Source organism: Mytilus galloprovincialis, chromosome 10, assembly GCF_965363235.1.
Source record: "Mytilus galloprovincialis chromosome 10, xbMytGall1.hap1.1, whole genome shotgun sequence".
Lineage (NCBI taxonomy): Eukaryota > Metazoa > Mollusca > Bivalvia > Mytilida > Mytilidae > Mytilus > Mytilus galloprovincialis.
In genome coordinates, this window is record NC_134847.1 from 80723961 (window position 1) to 80742170 (window position 18210).

An 18210-nucleotide genomic window follows, 5' to 3' on the forward strand; every position below is an offset into this window, starting at 1 on the left:
TAAATTTAATGATGCCAGTACTGTTAGAAATTTATACCCTGCTTGAGAGCTTCTAAACCAAGGTTAGGCATGCTATTTACAGCAAAAATTACCTATAAGTGCTTTCAAACACCTAAAACTTGTACAATTTGTCCTCTTTTAAGGTAATTTTATAATTTCAAATAAAAAAAAGGGAAAAGTTTTAGAAATTTACCCCAAAAATGAGACAGACTTGAAGTTTTTCACTATGATCCAGCATTTATTTTAAAATCACTTTTTGTCGCGTTTCAACACCAACTGCTAACCTTCATAAAATCTTTATTACTGAACCAATTTTAAAAACTAAGGTACCATTTTCATCGTAACAACTAGTATAACACAGAAAACATAAAAAAAGTTGAGGCAGGAGAGGAAAAATTTAACCTTAAGGTAGCACTCCACAGTTAGGTGTGTAGTTTCGCATTTTGGCCCCTGTGGATTTTTTAAATATGAGAGCTAGTGTGCAATAAAATTCATTTTTGGATAGCTGAGTATTAAAATAGCCTTTGTATTGGGTTTATATGAACATCAAGGTTATGTAATGTATGTAATATAGGCTGTTTTCTGTATGACAGTCCGTATTTGCATGTCCATACCATACATTGGTCCGGCAATTATTGTAATGTTTTTTTCCAACTTTTTATCGCACGAACTTTGTGATTGGATTTTACGAAAAAATGAGGCGAAAGACACCCATTTTATATTTGATCATTAGGAAGATTTAAGAAAACAGTTTCTAAAAAGGTATCACTCAAAGGCATTGAAATTCTAGTTTGATCCGAATTTTGGGGGATATATGACATGTTCACCCCCCTTTTTGCAATATTTTATGGTAAATAAATGCTGAATGTTGCCATGGATACACATAAAAGGAATTAATTTTCACCCTTTTAACTTTGGAAAATTGAATCTATGGAAGATACTGATTACATACATATGCACATGTACAACACAAACAGTTCGGTTAATGTATTAGAAATCCAGGAATAGGAGATGATAAAACATTTTGGGGCTCATTTTTAATTTTATTTTCTAACTGTGGAGTGCTTCCTTAGTACACCAACGGACTCCCAACAGATACAAATTTTGTCAACGGATAACTTTTTTTTTATCCGTTAGGCGTCCGTTCGAGCTATCCGGTAAGGTGTGACCGAGGCTATAGCTATTAAGAATCACTTGCTGTAAGATTTTTCCAACATATTTTTTTTTTGTCTAAGCGGTTATCAGGTATTTGTTTTTCGAAAATTCGATAAAACACTAAAAAAATCACTATTTTATGAAAGGGCAAGCTAGAATATGTCAGAGAATGAAGACGAGATAACCTAGAAAACACTAAAAAACCTAAGATTTCTTAGCTTTTTCATTTCAAAATAAATATTTTTGATAAAGAATTACGGGGGAGGAAGTGAACAATGTGTCCTACTTTTCTATATTTAAATATTTTTCATGAATAAAAATCAAATGTGCCTTGATTATAATTGAAAATGAGTAAATGGAAAAAATACCCAACTAAAATACACTTTTATTTTAATATTGGTAATATCACTAAGCTTTTAAGTTTTGTGTGTCAAACACACCATCTCTGTAGTTATGACTCCTTACTAAGATATTTCACTTCATTCATTTTTTTTCTGCATTTTTTTATATTGTGAATTCATAGAATTATTATATTAAAATGTAGCCTTAATTTATATTTAAAAAACATAAACACGCCTGGAAAGTAAAATGCGTACTCGGCTGTCTGTAATCGACCATTTTTAAACACCCCAGGCTCCTACAAAACAAGCCGGGGTGGGGGTTCAAAGATGCAAATTAAGTACTTATATCAATATTTTATCTTTTCGTGTACGGTTTATGACAATGTCAATTACGAAATGTGCATATATCAAGGGGAAACTTCTTGCAAAGCATTATTATTTATTATAGTTCATTATTGTATTTAGTAGAAAAAAAGAGAATTTAGTGAAAATAAAATCACTATTTTTGTAGAAAATTCACAGACCTTTGTACAGAGATTTTTGTTATGTTTACCATGGGATCAACACAAGGGTTCATTACCGAGTAAAAAAATCAAAATGTCTATCTACCTTGCACATTTCAGAAAATTCGGATCAGATAACGAAACTAGGTACAGCAACATTTATAAGCAATTTAAGATTTTGACCCTCACAGTTTCCATTCACCACAAATATTCTCGTTACAACGAATCATTTTAAATACAAAAATACCAGTTGCAGCCTTTCGTTTATCTATTAATATATGTATACGGATGAAGTTTTGAAAGGCAGCAGGGTCATCAGGGTGAGGAGTCCATGTCATCTGAAATAAATGCTAAGCATAGATCTAGAAAGCGACAGATAATCATGACATTAACTTAAACTCTCTTCTTTTCGACTTTTTTCGAACAAATTGACACATAAAATGAATTATATAGTATTGTGGAATTTTTAACTTATTTTAGATACTATATATTGTTATCTGATATTGGACGAAAGATGTTGCCCTTTTATGTTATTATGTAATACAAGTTAAGATCATTTGAAAACACATATTAAACAGCCAAATGGATGCACAAGAGCTAAAATAGGAGTCATAGATCCTGTTGGCAACAATTATCTGCCCAATTTTATTGATTTTGTAACATTTGTTTCAAATATGACCAACTTCTTATCCAAAATCACCAGCACCGTATCAGGACCCACCAGCACAATGACAGGACCCACCAGCACAGTATCAGGACATGCATAAAATGAGAAAATGCTAAATTTTAAGAAATTGCAATGTTTTTTCACAAAATTGTTTTGTCGTGTGGATTGCGGTATAGAAAGCGGACTCTATGAGCATTTTTGTTTTATTTTTTCAGTTCGAGATTTTCTGAAAATGAGCATTTTTGTGTTACGCTTACTGAAACAGTTTAGAGGGTCATTTTTTTAATGGTTTATATATGAACCCATAAGAAACGAAATTGAAAAATCTCAACTGTTTTCTTCCATTTTTTATGAGTGAAAACGTCAAAAATCATCATTTTCGTCTTTGTTTACATTTTTTCATTGATCACCAGCACCCGTCAGGACCGAATCACCAGCACAGTACGTTCTCTCGCAGGACAACCATACCCACCGTGAAAACACACCAGCAAAAATGAAAGATAATACAAACACATTGACGGGATGTATAAGTACCGAGCCACGTCAAATGGATATCACTTAAAACAGACCATAAGTAATATTAATAATTGAACAAGGACAAATAAAAGAACAATATAACACGTAGTTAAGATGATAAACAACGTCAGTACGCAAAATCTATACATCAAGACCATCATGTATTATTTGTGAAGTTGAGTTTCTCGCTATATTGAAGACCCAATGGGTGGCCTTCGGCTGTTGTCAGCTCGATGGTCGGGTTGTTGTCGCTTTGACACATTCCCCATTTCCTTTCTAAATTTTATTGATACGGAATATTTATCAACTATATCATTTGTCAATTATATTATTGACTTTAGAACGCCAAATACTAAAAAAAAAAAGGCATTTTTCAAAATATCTGTACTTTTATCTTTACTTTGACAAAGGTTATTTTGCATCTCCAGATTTAGACCATTACTTTGTTTTATTAATATAATCTGACGCTGACTAACGATGTAAAATTGCATTAGTCTAATATGTCTGACACCAAGGAAAATATACAGTAAGTTATGTTTTAACATTTTGAAAAAGCGGCTTTTATTCAAAATCCAGTAACAATCCAGAAGTTGACATATTTACTATACAGTCGTGAAAAATAATGATTTATTGGTAAAACAGGACAAAAATAAATTCAATATACTTTTTGACTTTCATCTGTTACAGTAGTACAATCCCATGCCATTTTATCTGAGGTAAGAAATAAAATATTCAATGATCAAGTTAATGTGTGATTCATATTTCAGATGAAAACAACATAGATATCAAGTTTTAGATCCTCTCTATGAATTATAAACAATTTAACTGTAAAAATCCATATCACAAGTTTAACAGGTGCTTGACGCAATTACTGTTTCTTCTCAATACCATTCTTCATAGCCCTGTAAAAAAAGAACAATTCATTTTAAAAAATGACTTTGCAACCATAGATTGAATCAAATAAGTTCTTCAAATAAATAACTCAACATAACCATCATTTAAGAAGTAAGCAATATCCTTTAACTCTACTTTCCGCTATATAGATGATGTTCTTTCCCTAAATAATTCAAAATTTGGTGACTATGTCGAACGCATCTATCCCATTGAACTAGAGATAAAGGATACAGCATATACAGTTAAGTCGGCCTCATATCTTGACTTACATCTAGAAATTGACAATGAGGGTCGATTGAAAACAAAACTTTACGACAAAAGAGATGATTTCAGCTTTCGAATTGTGAACTTTCCATTTCTAAGTAGCAACATTCCAGCAACGCCTGCATACGGTGTATATATCTCCCAATTAATACGATATTCCCGCACTGTATTTCCTATCATGATTTCCTTGACAGAGGGTTGTTGCTCAAAAGGAAGCTATTAAATCAAGAGTTCCAAATAGTGAAGTTGAAATCATCTCTTCGTAAATTTTACGGACGCCATCACGAGTTGGTTGACCGTTATAGAATAACCGTTTCACAAATGACATCGGATATGTTTCTAACTTCGTAACTACAATCCCCTTCCCTTTCATAAATGTGACCTACCGAAATATACTATTTACCGGATTTGTTATCTCATAAGCAACACGACGGGTGCCAAATGTGGAGCAGGATCTGGTTACCCTTTCGGAGCACCTGAGATCACCCCTAGTTTTTTAGTGGGGTTCGTGTTGCTTATTCTTTAGTTTTCTATGTTGTGTCGTGTGTACTATTGTTTGTCTGTTTGTCCTTTTCAATTTTAGCCATTTTAGCCATGGCATTCAATGTTTATGAACGCAAGTGTCTTTGGAGTTTTTTTTTAAAATTCGAATAGAGAGACAGAAAAATAAGCATACAGAGAAGACCGCTGAACTATTTGTTGTCATACCTACAATGATGAACAAAATGTACCATATGTTGTATAAATTAAAAGTATGTACAAACTATACAAGCAGCCTGTGTATTGCAATCATATTCTACAAACTATTGAAGCTGTATTAACTTATTATTTCTTTTTTAAAATAATCAATTAATTAGCAAATAAAAAAGAAATTCATTATAAATAAGAAACAAGAACACAAACATCACCAATATTAATAGAAGTGACTGTAGATTCGTAATCAGGTTTTGAAAGATAGAACTGCCCATTGAGAACAATATTATTGTTTACTATTTCATGCCTTGTGTACTAATCTTGAAAGACAATAACAATCAAAACCAAGGAGTAAACAAAGACTCACAAAACCAAAGGACATTTACATCAACAGTTATAAATAATAATTAAGAAACAACACGAGCTCCACTAAAAACCGGGAGTGAAATCAGGTGTTGAAAATAAGATAGATATAAAATAACTGTAAACAGTAAGGGTGGCAATCATTAAAGAACTCTTTATCAAGGTTACCGTTATTGTTCATAAATATAAAAAAAATCACCTAGGTGATCTGGTTCAAACTTATGGGAAATCTTTATAAGTTTAGGAAAGATTACTGTCACTACAACTAATGATTTCAATCTATCAAAATTGTTATAGGTAAGCGACTCAGGTTATGGGATTATCTTGTATATGCTCGGATTCTGATGTATAAAGTTTGCACCAATTATGAACAGTCAGCATGTATCAAGTCAGGAATATGACAGTTGTTTCAATTCTTTTCATCTGTTTGAGGTTTTTATTTTGCCATATGATACTTTCCATCTTGAATTTTCCTTGGAATTATGTTTGCTTCTTTACTTTATGTGTTTGAATCAGTTCTGATGTATACATGTTCATTTTACTTTTAATAACTGGATTGCACACGTAGAATGATGACTATCAGAACCAAATACTAGAAGTCAATGGACATGCAATATTTCAATACAGTTGAAACATTTATTTTTGTTTGAAAATTTAAAATAGAGGTATAAACAGATTAAAATTTCCCGTCATGATTTTTTTGTCGTTGATTCAATCAATCTTATAATATGGGCACCCTTACCTATTATAAAACAAATAATCATTAATTCAATTACCAATGTTTAACATTATGCTTGCAAATCATTTAGTGATTTGCGCGCAAGAGTGCGAGATGTTTTGCACATTAATAAGCCTTGACGTCATAAAAAAATATAGAGACGGCTTGCAATTCCCTTCGTGCTAATTGAGAACTAATTTTGATCTTTAAAACTAATTTATAGGACTACAATTTTATAAAAGTAATGGCACTAATTACAGTAAAATTGCAAAATCAATGGAGTTTCTCGTCTTCCCCACCACAGTGTGTCAATCTTATATTGTATTTTCATGTCGCTTTTGATGTAGAGATTGAAATGCAAATTATCAAATTCTTTTTTAATCATTTTATAAAAAATAGAAGCAAACAAAGTATTGAGAATCAATGTTCATCATATTAATCAAAGGCAAATATATTAAAATTTACATGAATTGATGAATTTGGAATTATCAAAGGGTAAACAATCATTAAAGATGTAACAAAAATTACAAAAATAGCTTACCAATCATTCAAGTTGTAATGGTTTTGATATATTTGTTTAAGACAGGATCGTTTTCACCATTATTATTCACCCTAACAAACTCATTAAGAGGAAAGATCAAAGCATTGATATGTATTATTACTATAGATAATATGAAGCGGAAAGGAATATTTGTAGCATTCTACATAAACAAAGAATTCACATTTTTTAAAGTTTATACCACTTTCGAAGTATCTTTCTTTTTCTATGGACTTTTTAATCCAATTATTTCAAACACGAAACTGAGATAGCTAAGGAGCAACAAGGTTTACAGAATGAGTCATATAAATGGTTATAAATAAATGATAAAAACTGCACAATTAATACTGCCTGCAACTAGTCGATAAACGAATAATACATGTAACATGTAATTTTCTATGAATGCATTAAGCAAGGAAGCTTTAAGTAAATAAGGTGATAAACGCTAATTTTGATAGTTTCTTTGCAAGAAACTCAGCAACATTTAGTATTTCATGAGAATTAAATTACATTAACGTTATTATAACATCTTCCATATCCAAAGGCGTTAACTATTCAACGTCGCATTTTGATGACTTAGCAACCGAATCGATGTTATATACAACCTATAAATAAAAAGTTATGTGGGTGGTTGTTGATTAACCAAATACATAAAACCTAAAAGACATATGTGTTTAAAGTGAGATAACAAAAACACTGAACTCAAAGGAAATTTCAAAACAGAAAGTACTTATCAAATGGCAAAATCAAAATCTAAAACGTGTATGCGTAACATTACTAACGCGATGGTATCCAAATGGTGTTTATTTTGTAAACCTATACTTCCTTTAAACTGTATAGTTATTCCAATATGATTTTGAATCCGTATTGAGTGATAGAAAAATGGACTTGAACTCACCCCAAACGATCTATGACTCTGTAATATCGAGAACCCAAATTACATCTATGCTTAAATTCACATTCTTAGAAATCGAATAACTGATGTTTTGTGTTATTCTTCAAATATAAAGAACAATTTGACATAAGCCAATGCTTGATATTCTTTCTTTAGAAAGGATGCTTGTAACATATTGTGTTTGCTCTTTTTCAACAGATGACTTTTTGTAAAAGGTCGTATGACGACGTTTCCGTTGATTTTACTTTTTCAGTGAATGGTTGATATATACTGTGTATGTTTTTTTGTATATCTAAACATGCTTACCTATGTTGAAAGATGTGTATAGTGTCAAATCAAAGAATTACAAATAGTTTAAAGTCTTAAAGAAAACTTGTAAGATTGCCGCAGCTAATGTTGTTGAATATGTGCAATTTGGGTACTCGATATATTTTGGATACTGTGGCGTTATGCGTTGCAAGATCTCAGTATTATGATCATTTATCAAACGGATGTGTATGAACACATTCAATTATTGAATAAAAATTCAAGAAATACAAAAGACTAGCATAACTGTTTCTGTACATGTGATCCAAATGCTTTGGTTATAACACAGGAACACCGATTTAGATTCGTGTGTTCAAAATACAATATATTCCAGAAAACAAGTCTAATCATCGATACTGAAATTGACAATGTTATTCATATTTTCAGGCCTAAACATGTTATCAATAAGATATATTTGTCAGAGTATGACGTTTTGATTTCATTACGTGAGATAAGGGAGAATTACTTAAAATCACGCAATAGAAGTCGTACAATGGTTCCAAATCCAGTTATATTAGTGTTGATATAACCAGGGAATCACTGATAAAATAGAAAACTGGAGTCAACATGCATTAATGAATATTCTGATTAAAAAACAAATTCTCGTTTATTTGCGAAATCTCTCTTATACAGGAATGGTTAATAATGAATACGATCCCTAGTATTTCAAACTAGCAATAAATGTATCTCCTATTGGAAATCGGTTTATTGTATTAGAGCTGTAATTCACAACTCTTCGTCATTCTAAAAACTATTCTGGTCATCAAGTTAATACCACTCAAACTGCTAATTAGCCTTTTTGAGAATAAAATTAAATACAAAGGCACGTTTCTCTACTTTGGAAACAGTTATTCCCTTCAAGACACACCTTATATGTCACATTCTAAGTAATGTCATTAGTCGTAATTTATTTAATATAGTTAAGGCTTATACATGTATGTCTGAACCACAGAGACATTTTTCTCTTTTATTAATCCTACACTTAATTAAACGATATGTTGGTTTAATTTTATATAACTCAGACTCAATACGTATCAAACGAAAAATCAAGCGAAGAACAAGGTTCCAGTATATTGTCGTCTTTGTAAAATATCATCAGAAATTGCGTGTTTTTATCTGTACATTGAAAACCGATAAAAATCACCCAGATCAAAATATAATATAGCATTTACAATACCTCATCCCTTAAAGCAGAATATGTGTATGTGTGTTTCAATGAGGTCAAATAATGTTTCCACAAATTAAAGATTAACAATGTTTGACCACAACGTTTAAGACTAATGAAGTAATGTGTCGTTAAACTTGAATGTTAAGCGACATCCCATAATATAAAAGTAGAGGGACGAAGAACCATGGCCAATGAGGCATCTATCCACCAAAGTCTAAAGGACGTTAATGTTACCAATGAGCAAAACCCTAACCGTATAGTACGTTTTGAAAGGCAAACTAAAACTAAACAAATAACAATTCCTTGCTTTCGATAGCCTTATGTGGTGTGGTAAAATAAGAAATCATATTTACCCAATCACCTACTACCTGTATTCTATGAGAACTTTCATGAACAGGGTACACTATTTTAGCATATAATAATTGGCTACAGAAGAGAGGCGCCGATACCAGAGGGACATTAATTGAAACTCATAAGTCTAATAAAAACTGACAACGATATTGCACAAAATTTAAAAAGATCAAAAGACAAACAAAAGTCTTACAAATATAACAAGAGAATAAAAAAAAAACCCTTAGCAACACTAAACCCACCAAAAACAAGAGGGTAAAACTAGATTCTCCGGACGGGTAAGCATATCCTGCTCATCATGTTGCATCCTTCGTTCTTTTAATATAAGTACAAACTCGGTGAGAGGTCTTAATCAGTAGGTATCATTCGATTGAAAGAGGACGGGCTTTTTTTTCTAGTAGAAGGCAGCACAACATTTACCTTAATCAAAGAGTATCTAGTACCAACAAATTAATTCGCAGCTGAATAATTCATTATAATGTACACCTTTGTTCTATTTCTACACGTTATCACAAGAACTGAGGAAAATTGTTTTTTTATTCATAATCAGTGACATTGTTTTAAACCGATAATAAAAATAACCATGGTGATATTCATTTTACTAATACCTATACTGTGTATAATAAAGAATGTTCTCTTTGTAATTTGAATTATGTCTGGGAATCCGATTAACCCATAACGACCACCAGAACGATCAACTGTCTAGTATTAACGGTCCCCACAGACGCAATTTTCTTTATAATCACTTCAAACAACCTACAAAACTGGTGGTCTCTAAGAAAATGAGTCTTATAGAAAAATAATACTCCGAGTATTCTAGAGAGTACATGCAGACAAAGCTTTAGGACAAATTACGGTACAAAGGATAAGGCTATCATCGTTTATGTTTATCCCAAGCATAAAAACTTAGCCGTATTTGACACAACCTTTTTCAACTTTTGATCTTCAGTGCTGTACAACTTTGTACTTTTTTTCGCTTTCGATCTTTTATATCTGGGCGTCACTGGTGAGTCTTGTGTGGACGAGGCGCGTTTTTGGCGTATTAAATTTTAAACCTGAGGCTTTTTGTTATTCATTAATCATGTGTTTCTTTGTTTTATACGTTTTCCTATTTATTTGAATTGTAGTCCTGTAATATTATGTTGTCATTTCTATGTTATATTTAACATTGCCATTAAAGTGCGAGGTTTGGCATGCCACAAAACCAGGTTCAACCCACTATTTTTTCCTTTAAAAATGTCCTGTACCAAGTCAGGAATATGGCCATTGTTATATTACAGTTCGTTTCTGTGTGTGTTACAATTTAACGTTGCGTCGTTTGTTTTCTCTTATTTTTTAGTGTAAATTGACATTGCGATAAGACGTGTCACGGTACTTGTCTATCCCAAATTCATGTATTTGGTTTTGATGTTATATTTGTTATTCTCGTGGGTTTTTGTCTGATGCTTGGTCCGTTTCTGTGTGTGTTAGTTACATTGTAGTGTTGTGTCGTTGTTCTCTTATATTTATGCGTTTCCCTCAGTTTTAGTTTGTTGCCCCGATTTTGTTTGTTGTCCATGGATTTATGAGTTTGAACAGCGGTATACTAATGTTGCCTTTATTTATTTTACACAATATCTCTGAATGAAAGGAACGAACTGTGCTTAAGCTTTAGAAGTATACATACAATTATTTTCATCATCTTTTATATCAATACCGCGACAGCCTTATATTAAAAATTATAAAAGGTTAGGAAGATCCGAAACAACCATTTATTTTCCCTGACAGAGTTGTTTCTTTCTTAACGTAGTTTTTATATAGACATATCGAACTATTCATACTGTACAAACTTATATATTTTGTTATTAATTTACATTGATAATATTCTTTTCCTCTTTCACAATGGTAAATATACAAAATATATAATCAAGTATGACTCTCTATATTGTAATCAATATCTAACTCTTTATTATTAGAGTTTACAGATGATATACCTAATAAAGAAAGGAGTAGGGCCGGTAAGAGCCGATTTCGGCCTCAATTTTCAAGTCCATCTAACGAAAGATTTTAGACACTTTCTAAACACTTAAGAGTCTATTTCAATTGATTCAATTAGTTTATGTGAAAGATTTTAACTTATTAAGTCACTAAAAACGCTCCAATTCAAGCTTAAATATGAAAAATCTGTCAAATATGCCAAAAATCGTCACTTTTCAGATGGTTCTTGTCAAAAATGAAAGTGGCCGCATTCGTGTTCATCCTCAAACTTTATATATATTATGTTTTATCATCAAATACAACTTACATTTCAATATTATGAATGAACACGAATGCGGTCACTTTCATTTAAGACGGAAACCGTCTAAAATTTAACTAAAATGCTACAATTGTGAAGATTTCAGTAATTTAGCATGACTTAATAATGCTAGTACCCGATACATGTGCATTGTATTGTCAAAAACAGCCCATATTTATGTAGCAGAAACATTCTACTTTTCAATAAATATCTAAACGATTACATTTTCACAATTTTCTAAAACTGCTATATTTTGGGGCCAAAAGGGGGTCTTACTGAACCTACTCCTTTGAAACAAAACAACATAATTATAATACTTATGAGAATGTATTCAATTCAATAAACATAAATTCGATGCACATATTAACAAAAATGACCGATTGGACGTTTAAAGAGAATACATTTCCGTTAAAAGAATGACATCAGTCGTAATCGATAGGTATAAGTCACGGGCTTCATCATACGATGATATTCTATTTGCAAACTACGTTGTTAATAATTTAAAAGTTATAATGTAAGTTAAGGTCAATCTGCAGATAAATTCAGAATAAATAATGTACAGTTAGAACTGCTATAAACTGGCGTCAGACAAATTGATGAATACTTCAACTTGTTATTTATTGTACCTTCACCAAACCCCTTACATATGCAAGATATACCAAAAGTATAATAATAGATGAGACCTTCACCATAAACATGATAAAGGATGTAAAAGTCAAACCTTTTGTCGATTGCTCTTGTCAACGTTTATCGTTCGATACAAATAAAGGCATTTACCTTGATGTGATAACCGTTCTTACGCAACAACATCTACCTAAGATTTTGATCAAAGACCTAACACATCAAAACCCGAACCGTTGAACTGGAAAAAGAGAAAGAAGTTAACATATATGGATAAGGTTAACATATATGAATGAGGTTAAATAAGGCAACAGTAGTATACCGCTGTTCAAAACTCATAAATCCATGGACAAAAAACAAAATCGGGATAACAAACTAAAACCGAGGGAAACGCATTAAATATAAGAGGAGAACAACGACATAACACTAAAATGTAACACACATAGACAAAATCCCACGAGAATAATATATATAACATCAAAACCAAATACATGAATTTGGGATAGACAAGTACCGTGACACGTCTTATCGCAATGTGAATTTACACTCAAAAATAAGAGAAAACAAACGACACAACGTTAAAATGTAATACACACAGAAACGAACTATAATATAACAATGACCATATTCCTGACTTGGTACAGGGCATTTTTAAAGGAAAAAATGGTGGGTTGAACCTGGTTTTGTGGCATGCCAAACCTCCCCTTTTATAGCCATGTGAAATATAACATTGAAAGGACAACTCAACACCACAGGACTACAATATAAATAAATTGTAGAATACAACTGACAAAAAAACACACGAACAACAGCCAACAAAAGGCAACAAGTTGAAACATATATGAATGTAGTTGATGGCGATGTTAGAAATTAGGTTAAGGGCTAAACAAATCGAAGTTAAATATAATTTTGGAGCAAACTTTGTTTGTTAGTGTATCTCTACAATCTACAGTGCATTATTATTTATAACCCTTTGACGGAGTTTCAGGTAGTCGACGATTGTCTGCTCAAAATAGCCGAACACTTGGTTTTAATTGAGAAAGTGTATACTATATACTGTATGTACTATCAAAGACATTTGTTTTTTTATCAATTTCTGTGTGAAATGTCACCTTTTTGTTTGCGTTTCTGTTGGATTAATTTGGATTTCTGTTTGATTTTTTTTTCAGTTGTGATGTATGTTTACACACATTTTTTGGGGTCAAATCCTGATTATTGGGATCTTTTCTGTCTGTCTGGGTTGCTCAGCTAGTGCTGTCAATATAACGAAACTTTAAACAGCAGGAATACAGGGCGGTTTGGTTAGCTATATAATCAGATTTCGGAAAATACCGTTTCCAAGTCAGGAATATGACACTTTTTCACCTTGTTGCATCGATCGATAGCGTTACAATATTCTAGTTTTTATTAGCATCGCGTTTGGAATTTGCTATTTTACAGCAAATAAATTTTGAATCTCACCAATCAACAACACCATTAATGCAGAGGAGTTTTTAAATCCGATCTCGTCTTAGTGTGTTATAATATAACAATGAACGACATTCTTGATAATGTCGACTTAAACTTTACAATAATTCTTATGAAGGACGATATAATATATGAATAGCTCGTAACGATGTTTAACTAAGGCTCTCTAGGATTTATACTACCATTCTTTCGACGAAAAAGAATACAATTAAAAATAGTTTTATGATCAGTCAGAGGTGTCATCCAGTTTAGGATTCACCATCGTTACGAAACACAAACCGGTAATCATTAAAGATTAAAAATATCCATTTGCAGAATACCAAACATCAAATTGCAGATTCATTTTAAACTGATAGTTAATAGGGAGGATTTCATGCAGTTGATTGCATACATATTTTGTCAATTTAAATATCTTACAGACCTGCATGGGATCTCTTTCTTCCTGTCTAGCTGCTAAAAGTCTTGCAGCTCTAACAAGACTCCCGTATGTATCAAAATAGTTCCTCTTCTCTGGAACAAAAGCACCAAAATGTGTTTCGGGCTCTTCATTGACAGGATAAAAGTATGGCGATGACCTTTTTCTATTTCCAGGGACAAAACTCAGCATGCTCTGTCGTTTAACTGGTAAATACATTCCCTCATCACCTTCGTAATTCGTTGGTCTGTAATCGTACCATGATGGTTCGTCGTATGAATTTACCGGGTAAGGCAGCACATTTTCTTCTAATAGTTCCTCTAAAGGCTCCATCTGATCTTCTGTTTCATACGGGTTTCCATAACCGTAATTTTCTGAATTAGGATAAGACAACTCTGGATAATAATATTGTTCGTAGAGTTCACTTTCCTCAGGATAAGTCAGATCTCTTTTGCTACGATGAGCCCTTTTTACGGCTCTTTCTTTTGATCGGCCCATAAACCGGCGCTTCCTGATAGCCATTCGTCGTTTTCTGTAGTTATTAACATCATAAAGAGGTCTGTAATTTCTAATCATATTTTGATATTCACGATATAGTTTGAATAAGTCATAATTATCTGGAAAAGAAATATCAAAATTAAATGATTAGCGTACAAGTAATACATTAAAATCTCAAAATAGGCGTCTGAACATTTCGATCGGAAAAAGCATACGGTATCTACTGAACATTCTTTCCCAAACTAAGGAATGAACCAAGTGAAGAAAAAGTAAACAGGAAATGAATTAACAGTCAGTTGAAAAAAAAAAATCTTGGTTCAAATTTTTGTAAAGCACCAGTGGCCTTAGGTTTAATTAGAAAGATAGCAAAAAAGTTAAAAGGTCATCTTACATCGTCAAATCAATTTCTGAATAGTATTAGGCAGTTAACTATGTATGTAGAATTTTGGGCAATGTTAGAAAGAGGTGAAACTTATAAAAGGGATATCATTATCCCTTTGTGTCAGGAAATACTACCGTGACACCTTCAGTGTATACAAATAAAGGCAAAGGTAGAAATACAGCCTATTAGATAGTTCATTTAAATAACTTTCATTTCTGAAAATACTAACAAACGTATGAGCAAATACAGTAAATTTGTTACTGTTGATACACTATGTTTCGAAAAAATAAAATCACAAAAATACTGAACTTCGAGGAAATTCAAAACGGAAAATTCCCTACCCAAATGACAACATCAATTGATAAAACACACCAAACGAATCGGAGTTATCAGTAAATACATATTTTAAAACATAATAATCATACGTAGAATATTCGTGTTTACATTGTTTTCAAAATAATATCCTCACGTAATGCAGTAACCAAGTTATCAAAGTAAACAAGAACTGTCTTTAAAAAAGATATCCGACGTATTTAAATTTGAGTATATGTTTAAAACTATCATTTTGATAACCTTCAGAAGCACAAATATACCATTTCAATAACGTTTTCTTTGTTTGTGTTCAGTATTCTCGGTCCTCGTATCTATCCGTTTACATTCACCAAAACCCCGCGGAAATCTCACCTGCGTAGACGCGTTCTAAAAGTCATGTACGTTTGTGCAACAAAGTTTACATTAAAAATTATATAATTGTCCCGAATAAACAGCTGTCACGGATGCAAAGAGCTATTGGAGAAACAATTATTTCAATAAAAATATAAATCTTTGTAAGATCTAGTTCAAATTTTTATAGTTTTTCACTTGCTTTCCATCACGATATAACTAACGAGACGTTTTTTCAAACACAACCAAATCACCCAGCATAACAGCATTTTGTCCAATCACAGAAAGGATTTTCGAGCATGCGTATTCTGTTACCATAGTTAAGCGTCCTTAAGTTCAAAGGGCACAAACCGAAACTATACCGATTACGTCGGAAAAAGAATGCTACGAATTAGTCATATAATTTGAAACAAAGAAACCACACGAAAAATTTCATGTTATAGTGTATATGTTCCAGACCGTATGAGTATTTGGACCATACGCGTACGGTCTGGACCGTATGCGTACTTTTTCAAAATACTCATACGGTCGGACCGTACGCGTACGGTCTGACTATTATTAAAAAGTTGGTCAAGTTTATTAGATACAAATGCATATAGCAGATCAACATAACTTAACTATCAAATTAATATAAAAAAGTTCAATTGTAAATGAAACTAAAACTTTATATTCTAACTTGTTTTTAATTCACGCTAATTAAATATGCTAATCTCTTGTATTAAGCATGTCGATTAGTAGTACATTAATTGTATTATGAACGCTGAAATTGAAGATATCGGAAGTAAACATAAAGTGGGAGTTCAATTGTTTTAAAATATTTAGCAACTTTACCAAAAAAAAAAAAAAAAACAAATGCAAAAGAACATGCATGAACTGCATACATGAAATTGCCAAAAATATTACGTTACTTGAATTGTGTCACCTTGGGCGAGAGTACCAAAATAGGATTCATATATACAATTAAACAAATACCTAATTTCAATTGTTCGTTTGTTCATTTTATCTATCTAATTGTAACAAATTATCAATAACAATTTGTAAAACTAAAAATAAAGATTGTTTCAATTTAACCCATATGATCAAATAACATGTATTGTCAGATCGTACTGGACCGTACGCGTATGGTCGGACCGTATGAGTATACCTATACGGTCCGTACCGTACGCGTACGGTCCAAATACTCATATGGTCTGGAACATATACACCATCAAATCTGGTTGCTTACGATGAAAGGTAGAAAAAAAATGTCCTTTAAAGTTGTATGAAATTAATCCTACATTTCATTGCAGAAAAAAATCTGGGTCATAAACATACATATTGGGTGTTTCTAAGAACCATTAATTTTTTCATTTGGTGTTTCTGTAGAATATGTTTGGAAACTTGAGGTTACATGGTAACTACAGCTTGTACACGGGTAAAAAAGAGCTGAAAAATTGATTGATTTACTTCAAGTGATAGTTATTTGCATATGCAATGAAATGTATGTCAAATTTTGTCAATAGTACTGAGCAATAAAACTTTACTCATGCCAAATATTTCTTTATTTGAAACACAAATAACTTCTGTGAATTTTGTGGAAAGTACAAATTTATCATAGACTAATAGGGAAAATTCAATGGTGGTATAACACCTTATGACGTGATAAAAAAGCCCACACTACTTCTCTTTCTCAAAAGATGAATTATTAGTTACCATAGTTTTGTTCCTCGGAAGATGCAACATCAGTTATTGGTTGTTTTTCAGAACTATCCTCCACTTGATTCTCTTCTCCTATACTATTCTTTAATTCCTCAATAGCTTCTGCATCTGCTGGGGGAATATTCGATTCCTCTTCTGTTTGACTACTTGTTTCTTCTGATAATGAATCAGATCCGACGTTGTCTTCTTTGTCACCAAGTTCCACATCTTTTAAAACTGTGTCTAACTCATCTACTGGAGTTTCATCTGATTTTGACTCGGATATATCTTCGGCCTTCGATGCCTCGACTGAGCCACCGTCATCCGGTAATACTGCGGCTTTAACATCTGGAATGTCTTCATGGAGTGGCATACTAGGGTCACTCTTTTTCACTTGTTTATTTGAATTCTGTTGGTTTCCATACATAATTGTCTCCATGGCTCTTTTCACTGAAGAATAAGTAATTACTTATGAACTACACAATAATATATATACGGAATAATTCAGACAATACAAATCTCTAGAAAATTTGTTAGATTACAGTATATATATATAAAAAAGAAGATGTGGTATGATTGCCAATGAGACAACTATCCACAAAAGACCAAAATGACACCGACATTAACAACTATAGGTCACCGTACGGCCATCATTGTACTTTGAAAATGAATAAATATAGGTGTATACAAAATAAACAGAATATATTACACTCTGTTAGTTTTATATAATACATCTGAACTAATTGTATCTCTAGTGACTATTATGGTTTATTTTCTTATTCAAAAACAAGAAATAGAACATGTTGACAATCAGATATCAATAAAGGCAACAGTAGTATA

At 32.0% G+C, this 18210-nt stretch overlaps 1 protein-coding gene across 1 annotated transcript in view; it reads right to left on the reverse strand.

Moving 5' to 3' along the window:
- Nucleotides 1-3795: 3795 nt before the first annotated feature.
- Nucleotides 3796-18210, reverse strand: part of LOC143048538 (uncharacterized) — a 35302-nt gene continuing 20887 nt past the window's right edge. The window contains exons 3-5 of the mRNA XM_076222258.1: nt 17386-17820; nt 14157-14767; nt 3796-4084 (exon numbers count right to left, since the gene is read on the reverse strand). Coding sequence (XP_076078373.1) covers nt 4064-4084; nt 14157-14767; nt 17386-17820 — 1067 coding nt within the window. The 3' untranslated portion in view covers nt 3796-4063. The remainder of the gene's footprint in view (nt 4085-14156; nt 14768-17385; nt 17821-18210) is intronic.